Source organism: Apodemus sylvaticus, chromosome 2 (genome assembly GCF_947179515.1).
Source record: "Apodemus sylvaticus chromosome 2, mApoSyl1.1, whole genome shotgun sequence".
NCBI lineage: Eukaryota > Metazoa > Chordata > Mammalia > Rodentia > Muridae > Apodemus > Apodemus sylvaticus.
Window position 1 is genome coordinate 130,864,793 of NC_067473.1, and position 9,496 is coordinate 130,874,288.

General features: G+C 50.6%; 1 protein-coding gene across 1 annotated transcript; it reads left to right on the plus strand.

Moving 5' to 3' along the window:
- Positions 1 to 3,890: 3,890 nt before the first annotated feature.
- On the plus strand, positions 3,891 to 5,422 carry Gpr27 (G protein-coupled receptor 27). The gene has a single exon (XM_052174425.1). The coding sequence runs from the start codon at positions 4,197 to 4,199 to the stop codon at positions 5,328 to 5,330; it is 1,134 nt and encodes a 377-aa protein (XP_052030385.1). The 5' UTR covers positions 3,891 to 4,196; the 3' UTR covers positions 5,331 to 5,422.
- The last annotated feature ends 4,074 nt before the right edge of the window (positions 5,423 to 9,496 follow it).

The window sequence follows — 9,496 nt, forward strand, 5'->3', positions numbered from 1 at the left end:
TCACTGTTCTTTCCTGAACTGAGACATCTTGGCTGAGACATCTGCCCACAGTCATCTTCAGCCATCACATGATACCGATGTACACACCTTGTGCTTTGCTTTCTATTAGTAGGTCTCACCCAACTGACTCTTCCTCACAGCAGGCCTTTGAGATTCAGAGGTCTGGAGACTCAGAGCAAACAGAGCTTTCCCAGAGGTACATAGTTAATGACTGATTTGGGTATGAGCCAGGGTATATCTAACTCCAATGCCTATTTACACTTGTGAAGTTATGGCTGACTGCCACAGAACAGCCCAATGCTATGCTCTAATAACCCAATGTCCAATGGGCCCAGACTCTCTGCCTTGCGGCTTCTCAGAGACAAGATGGGGCTGTCAATACAATGTTCTCCAAGACAGAAACTTGAAGTACTAGTCAAGATGGCTTCCACGGTGATGGAAGCCATAGCCACAGCTGCATGTGTCAAAATGTGCCAACTCGTCTCTCTGAACAAGCTGGTTTATAATTACCAGTCACATTATGTGCATCAAAGATGTAACATAACTGATGGAGGGGGTTTCAACTCCTCTATGTACAAAAGAAAAATTACTTATAAATGGAAATATTTATTGGAAAAAAATTTCATTTGCCTTTAACAAGAGATATTCAATTTGGTGCCTTGGAAAATATTTGAAAGTCTTGTCTGAAGTAAAAAGAAAACAAGTTGATCCCGGCCAATAAAATGTTAATGGCTTTTCTTTAAGTATTAATCTATTTTAATCTATTGAACAAATGCTGAGAATGAAGGCTGGAGATGCGTGAGTGCTGCCACAGCCCTGATTTACATGTCCTGCTGCTGCTGAGCTTATGTGATCCTGGGCAAATGATTAAACCAAACCTCAGATCCCAAAGAGAAATTCATCAGACTATATAACAGTCCGTCTGTCTGTCCGTCCATCCGTGTATCATCTATCCATCTGTCTATCTACCTATCTATACATCATCTACCTATCTACCCATCAACTATCTGTCTCTCCCAGGGGCTCATGGCCTTCTCTGAAGATTAGCTCTCTCCCTTTGGGAATACAGACATACTTAAATTCCATTTTTTTCCCTCATATACAAGACCCAGAGACCCCAGAAAATCAATACCACATTTTGTATATGTTAACATTCTAGATTTTGAGAGGTTAAATGATTTGCTGGGAAATTTATATTCATCACAACAAATGCTATCGATATTCCAACTGAGTGGGGAAGGGTCTGGTCTGAAATGAAAGGACCTGGACCCACTTCCCTCTCAGCCATGAACCGGTCAGTAAAACCTGAGTGTTGGCTGGATGTTTTGAAAAATCCTTCCCCCTTTGAAGGGGCTATCATCCTCAGTCCTGACTCCTGCTGCGCACTGCTGGTTAGCTTTCCCATCTCATCGCCAGAGGCAGAGTTTAGGGCTGGAGAGACGTCTCAGTGCAGTACTTGCCTTGCCAAAGGACCTAAGTTTGATCCCTAGTTTGCTTGTAACTTCAGAACTAGGGAAGAGGAGACAGATGAATCTCCTGGCTAGTAAGCCAGGCAGCCCAGGCTATTTAGCAAGCTCCACACCAGTAGAAGAGTGGGAGATCCTGTCTCAAAACCGAAAAGTTATAGAACCAGAGGAAGCATACTTTAGGCTGTCCAATCCCCACCACGAACATGCACACACTATATATTCACACTGCTTTACCTGCAAAGTAGAAATTGTAACCACACATACCACATATGGCCATGGCAATGACATTAAATAATACTTTGTTGTTTAATCGAATATTTGACATCTGGGTATATACAAGCTGCCTTTAACATCAACATAAAGAACCCAGTCATGGTGTCTTCATGGACTGTAAGGAATTTTCTTCTCTGAGCAAGTACAGCCCACACTGTGGCAAAATCTCATTGTCTAGGGCTATGCATCTGGTTTTAAACAAAGAAAAAATATCCCTTTCCCATTCTCTTGCTGAGAGTAGGAGTCCATCACATTGTGCTCGTTATAGTGTGGGACTTCCAGAAAGCTACTCAAAGGCAGGCAACCCACATGCCAGGAACACGTCCACTCCTTCCCTCTCTCTGCTGGGGATGTCTGCAGCGCATATGATCATGAGGGCAGGGGAACACTTCCACAGAGCCAGCCTGTGGGCCAATAACCAATACTGCAATCACTCACCTCCATGATGGAAATGGCTCGTGCACCTTCCCAAACACACTGCTCTTTTGCTATCACATATACTTATAGGACTGCCCAGTCACTTCCTCTTGACCACTTAGGAGTACCAAGAAACAATCATCCCCTTGAGATTTTTGCAAAAGTGTCCAAACTGTCTTCCATGGCCTTGATACTCAGAGTGGAGCCAGCAACCAATATAAGTGTTACTATCTAGGCCCATTTTGGACCTACTGAGTCAGAACTGGGTTTTAAGGGGACCCCCAATGACTTACAGATGCAAAGTCTTAGGCTCTGGACTAAGTTCCAGGTTCTTCTCTCCTGGGCTTTGGCTTGTGATGTTGCCCAGACTGACTTCTAATTAGCCACCCCCCTGACTCAACTTCCTGAGCGCTGAGGCCACAGGTGCATAGGACCACAAGGATGTTGTTATTCCTCTTAAACCCTGCTGCCAATATAACCGTGCTTACGCTGTAAGCAGTGTGCTCCCCTCCTGCCTCTCTCCTTCTCCAGCATCTGTCACAGGCTAGGTTTTGACTCAACTCAGCCTGGGACAACTTGAGGCTCTCTGGGATGGTGAACTTAGGGATGCCCACCAAGATGCCCATTTATGCATGTAAAAATTTTAATGGGTATATCTGAAAAACAACACAGCCCTTAATTCTGGTTCCCACGTTTAGCAATGACACACACACACACACACACACTATTTAGGGACTAGTCAGATGGACAGAATTTTAAAAAGAAATAAAACCAGATGATGGGAAACTGTAAATGCTAGGAAACAAATGAAGAGGCCAGTGACAGGTAGACAAGCTGCTCCAACAACCTTAAGAATAAGGGCTCTTTTGAAAAGCTGGTGTGGACAGTGGGCCCAGCAGGAGACTGGCCAGAACGTGGGACTGGTCATTTCAGACTAGCCCAAGAAATAGATATCCCAAGAAAGACATACTTCATTTAAGGAAAACGCCTGATTTCTTTCTGGGGTACACGTTTGGTTCCAGTCAAGAGTTAGGGAGCAAGCATGCTTGAGGGCCCAGAAAGTCCAGCCTTGGGGACAGGACTAAGTAAAACTGAGATCCCAGCTGGGCCACTTCCTGGCTCTGGACTCCCTTGCTCTCTAAACCTAGGCTTCCTGGGGTAACCGGTAGGCTTTTCGAATAGAAGCAACTTTGCAGTTGTCTCTGGGGATATGGGTGAAGGGGGTGCTTGTCTCCCACCCCTCCCCACCACCACCCCCCCACGTGCTGCCGCCCACATTAGGCTTCACCTGGGTATCTGTGTTCTGTGATCACCCCGCTATGTTGCTGCCCATCATTACCAGCTTTCAAACAGAAGGTTCATCCCAGGCATCCCTGCCTCCTCTTCCCCCAGGCCTCCCAGACCCTGCCACCCCACCGTGTCCCCAGCTCCCGGCCACAGTGACCCCAGCGCTGGCGCTTGACGCCGCCGCCGCCGGACCCCCGTTTACCTGGGGCCAAACGCGACTTGTCGCCACCTCGCGTCCTGGGCCCTGCCTCCCCTCCCGGCTGTCGCAACGGCGCCCCCAGCCCAGCCAGGCCCGGTGCGGCGCGGGATGCCTCGGCGGGACTGGCGGCGGCGGCCACGCTGCGCGCTCCGGCGGAGGGGAGGGGGCTTGGCGGCGGCGGCGGCGGCGAAGGCGGTGGCGAAGGCGGCGGCAGCGGCAGCGGCAGCGGCAGCGGCGGGCCCGGCGGGGGGCAGAGCCAAGAGGCGCGGCGGCGGAGGAGGACCGGGAGGAGGACGCGGAGCATGCGGGGGGCTGCGGGCCTGCCCGCAGTGAAGCCCGCCGCGCCCAGGGCGCAGGGAGTGGCCGTCGCCTCCTGCGCGCACCGCGACTGAGATGGCGGCGGCGCGGCCGAGGCGCGCGGAGCCCCCGGGGCAGGGCCGGCCGGGCGCCGGCTGACAACCCCGCGGGCCCGGAGAGCTAGCGTGGAGGAGCGCAGGCCCGGGGCGGCCTACGGCGAGCGGCGAGGGCCGGCGGGGAGGAGCGCGGCCGCGATGGCGAACGCTAGTGAGCCGGGCGGCGGCGGCGGAGGGGCCGAGGCTGCCGCGCTGGGCCTCAGGCTGGCCACGCTCAGCCTGCTGCTGTGCGTGAGCCTGGCGGGCAACGTGCTGTTCGCGCTGCTCATCGTGCGGGAGCGCAGCCTGCACCGCGCGCCGTACTACCTGCTGCTCGACCTGTGCCTGGCCGACGGGCTGCGCGCGCTCGCCTGCCTCCCGGCCGTCATGCTGGCGGCGCGGCGCGCGGCTGCCGCGGCGGGGACGCCTCCGGGCGCACTGGGCTGCAAGCTGCTGGCCTTCCTGGCCGCGCTCTTCTGCTTCCACGCGGCCTTCCTGCTGCTGGGCGTGGGCGTCACCCGCTACCTGGCCATCGCGCACCACCGCTTCTACGCCGAGCGCCTGGCCGGCTGGCCGTGCGCCGCGATGCTGGTGTGCGCCGCCTGGGCGCTGGCTTTGGCCGCGGCCTTCCCGCCGGTGCTGGACGGCGGTGGCGCGGACGACGAGGACGCGCCGTGCGCCCTGGAGCAGCGGCCCGACGGCGCCCCGGGTGCGCTAGGCTTCCTGCTGCTCCTGGCCGCGGTAGTGGGCGCCACGCACCTCGTCTACCTCCGCCTGCTCTTCTTCATCCACGATCGCCGCAAGATGCGGCCCGCGCGCCTGGTGCCCGCCGTAAGCCACGACTGGACCTTCCACGGCCCGGGTGCCACCGGTCAGGCGGCCGCCAACTGGACGGCGGGCTTCGGTCGCGGGCCCACGCCACCTGCGCTCGTGGGCATCAGGCCTGCAGGCCCGGGCCGCGGCGCCCGGCGCCTCCTGGTGCTGGAGGAGTTCAAGACGGAGAAGAGGCTGTGCAAGATGTTCTACGCCATCACGCTGCTCTTCCTGCTCCTCTGGGGCCCCTATGTAGTGGCCAGTTACCTGCGCGTCCTGGTGCGGCCGGGCGCTGTCCCGCAGGCCTACCTGACAGCCTCGGTGTGGCTGACATTCGCGCAGGCCGGCATCAACCCGGTGGTATGTTTCCTCTTCAACCGGGAGCTGAGGGACTGTTTCAGAGCCCAGTTTCCCTGCTGCCAGAGCCCCCAGGCCACGCAGGCCACCCTCCCCTGCGACTTGAAAGGCATTGGTTTGTGAAGCACGCTCTGCCACCCAGGCTCCCTATGGCTTCGATTGTGACCGCACAGCTTTCCCTTCTGTCCCGTGTCTGGTTTTTCTCTGCTGCCTTCACAAGACTCTCAAAGTGGACACGCACTTGGATTGTATAGACCCCTGTTCTGGGGGCGGGGGAGGGGATGCCGAGGTCCAGTTCCATCCTCTAATTATACTTTCTTCCTGACAGTAAGGCCCTGCAGTCTTTTTGTACTGGTACCGACTTCTTTTCTTCCACGTGTGATTTTTTTTTTAATAAAGGCTACACTGGTTTTATTCATGCAAAGTTTCCTAGAGGCCATGGCCAGTTTTCTACAGAGGCTATTTTTGACAACCTCAAGTGGCATTACCTTTGCTTTGCAGTAAAGGAGAGCGAGCTAAGGGATCTTCTGTTGGAGATGGAAGAGAGAGATGAAGTTGTCTAAAGTCCCCTCAGAACTGCAGGCCACAGGCCAGGTGAGCTGTGTGCCTTGTTTGGGGGTGTGGGGAACTTCTCCCAGCAGTGACACTGAACTTTAAGAGAAAATACAGCTAGGTAGGAGGACAGTCTCCTTTTGAGTCATATAAGGAGCAAGGTTTGGGGCCCTGTGTAAGTTATTTCAAAACAATGCATCAGCAGCAGCTGCTTTGTAGATCAATCTTGAATGGAAACTTTCTGTGAGACTGACTTTTAAACAGTAAAAAGTGTTTTGGATAGTAATGTGGAGAACAAAAAAAAACAGTATTGCATGTGTTTGTACCGATTGTGATTTGCGGATGGGGTGGGCTCTGGAGGGCAGAAAACTACAGGTTTGTTTGGGTTAGGGGTTTGGGGTTTTCCCCCCAATAAAAAGTTAAAATACTTTTGTGGAAATGGCTTGTGCTTTGATACGCCCAGTTTTACTCTGTATTATGAAGATAATTTTCACTCTGAAAACTTGTCTGTGGTTAAAAAGATATGGAATATAATGGTGCCTCTCCCAGGAGACAAAACATTTTCCTGCGGTGTTTGCTAAGTTAGGTGGTGCTGGTCTACTCCTGGCTGTTTTAAATGATTAATAAGAACTATAATTTAAAATACTATCTCTTTGTTAGACATTGTCATTTGAAACTGAAGGACTACATTGCAAGTACTGTATAATACTTTTTGCTTAAACTGCTATGTTTTTATTAATGTAACTTGCGTTTTGAAGATTTCTATCTGTACTTCTCTTTGCATTACACAAATATACCAGTATTTTCATTCTGGAGTGGCTGTTTTGTTTTTGAGGCCAAGTCTCTTAGATCTGTTGCTAAGTAACACACACTGTCCGTTAGTGTCTGTTCTCCTGTTTCAGGTGTTTGGTTTGGATATTAGCATCTCTGAGAACTGGGAGCTCTTGTGAGCACAGGTGGGGTTAGTCATGGAGGCCAGAGTTGAGCTCTGTGGCTCTTCCTCTCCATGTTATTTTTTTTTTTTTTTTTTTTTTTTTTTTTTTTTTTTTGAGACAGGGTCTCTCAGTCAGCTTCTCTCAGAAGCTTGCCAGTTGGCTGGACTGGCTGGCTCGTAAACTTGGAGACCTTAACACTGGGGAATTACAGGTGCCCCGCGATTTTTACTTTCTCTGCCAGTGTGGGGGACTCAGTTCAGCCTCTGGAGCTTTTGCAGCAAACAGATTCCCACTGAGCCACCTTCCCAGTTCCAGCATTTTAAGTTTGAAGTTCACGATAAAAAATGGTCCAATCTTTCTCTTTAAATGAAAGATATAATGAACACACATGCTATTTTAAAGGGTTTTTTTTAAAAACAAACCATAAGCGAGGGGCTAGCGATGTAGCTCAGGAGAACATTTGCCTAGAACCTGAGAGGCCTTGAGTTTCATTCCTAGAGTCACAGGGGGGAAAAAAAACTCCATCAATTTTAAAAAGAAAAAAAAATCAATTTGACAAACTATTCATAATGGATGTAGTAAATATATGGTTTATTTTGAGTATAACATTAACTATTAAACATTATGTTCAAGAGAGATGAACAATAAGGGTATGTGGCCAATCTGTCTCCACTAAGTAGCATCATTTTGTTCTCCTTGTGAAAGCGGAAGACACCAGTCCACTTGGAAGGTTCCTGCTATCCCTGTGACCTCAGTTAGGTAGAGTTCCACCCCTGGGTTTTCAAGGTCATCCATCTGAAATCTTAAGTGAAGTCAAAGACAGAGGGGGCAGGGGAAATTAAGCCTCCTCTCTCACACACCTATCTAAGTGACTCAAGTTCAAGTCACAGAGGTCACTACGGCCATGTTTTGTTTAGGATATTTCGCACCTGGCATGCCACAGGAACCCACCCATCCCAGGACATCCCTGAGCTATTCCAGTTTTGGGAAGCAGCTAGACTATATCAGAGACGTCTCACCTGTTGATGCTGGGACTCCTGAGTTCCTGAGGTATTTTCAGAGGAATTAGATGGCCAGACTTGCACAGCCCAGTGGCTCCTTTTGGAATGTGCTGGGTCGGGGGCCCTTCTCCATGAAGAAGTCACCTTCTACATCCCTCAGTTGTCTCCAGACATGATTTACTTTCGACATGCTGTGTGCCAACTTGCTTGTAGAGGAAGGCATGGTTTCCTCTGAGGATGCCAGTCAGAGCAGCGAGCAGCCATCATGGACTGTGCGGGTCCCGGATTCTCAGCTCAGTGCAGTAGAGGAGGTACAGTGCGCTCAAAGAAGACAGGCACTAAGTAAGATGGCTCATTTGCGAATCTGGGACATTAATTCAGCACACCCCCTTCCCCAGGTGAGATGGATGAGTTGTCCCCATGCTCAAAGCAACAGGAAAAAAAAAATCTATGTATAGAAATCTCTATCTGCATGTGCTGGCGTGGATTTATTGAGTTTAAAATAAGCAGTTTCTGGTCTTCGGTACCTTCTATTTGGTAGCTTTGCAGCAAGAGTGGTGCTGTATCAATTGAAACCTGACTTTCCCTTTTTAAAAAGTGGGTACTTCTAGCAAATTGGGGAACACATAACAAATCGGAAGCCATAATGACAGGCTTTGGACCCACTTTACAGTCTTACCAGAACCTGTCAGCTTTGTCAGATTTGTTTCCATTCATTTTATGTGTGAGTTTATGTATGAGTGCGCATTTGTGTGGCACATACATACGAGTCCACGGCATGGTGCACAAGCCGAAGACAGAGGGCGGCTTGAAGAGGTTGGCTTCTCCACCCAATGAGATCGAACAGCTCAGGCTCGATGTGCAGCAATCTGATGCACTTCACCAGCTCACCCCTTCTTCCTTCCCCTTTCCTTTCTTATTGCCTCTCTCTCCCCCACCTACCCCCTTTCTTTCTCTCCCCCCTTTATTTGGGACAGGGGGTAGTTGTCTGAGACAGGGTTTCTGTGTGTATCCTGGCTTTCATTTGTACACCGAGCTGTCCTTGAACTCAGAGATCTGCCTACCTCTGTCTCCTGGATGCTGGGGTTAAAGGCATGTGTTACCACCATCTGGGTCTTGAGATCCTTTTACCAGAAATACGTTATTTCCAGCACATTCTTTGGTCCAGCCACAGTGCCCCATCTTTCAGATGCCCCACCCTCTTGGAGAGGCAAGATTCTAGGTCTGATTTAGGGCTCATTGGTTTCTTGATTCTGGTGGTGGTGGTGTTGGTAGTGATTTTAATTTCTTCAGCTGAAATAGCAAGAGATGTTTGACCCTGGAGAGAACAGAATCAGTCCCCAAATCCCACAGGTCTGGAGCAGCAGATCAACAAGGACTATCTAGGTTATAAGCCAAGGCGTTCTCTCAGAGGTGGTCTTACCAATCAGATAATGACAGTCTCAATCCATTCAGACAATTATGGACACGGCGTGCAGTCCACCAGGCCTACCAGCATAGCATTTCTCTGGTAGACCTTTTTTTCTGCTCCTGCAGCCTCCCTAGGTACACAAGCCAACTTCCTTGCTCTTCTGAACTGTGTCTACCTCTATGTCTCTCATGGCCAAGAAGTTCCAAGGAAGATGAGACCAAGACAGAGCTCAGTTTAACCTTCAGGTGGATCACAGAGTTGGTGGGATTTACCGTGTATCTTCCTAACAACCTTTAGGACTGCATGGAACCGGCTTTGTTGTCCTAGTAGGACATTCATGGGCATAACTCTTGGTCTCCTTGTATGCCCACATTCCCCTCTTGCATTGCC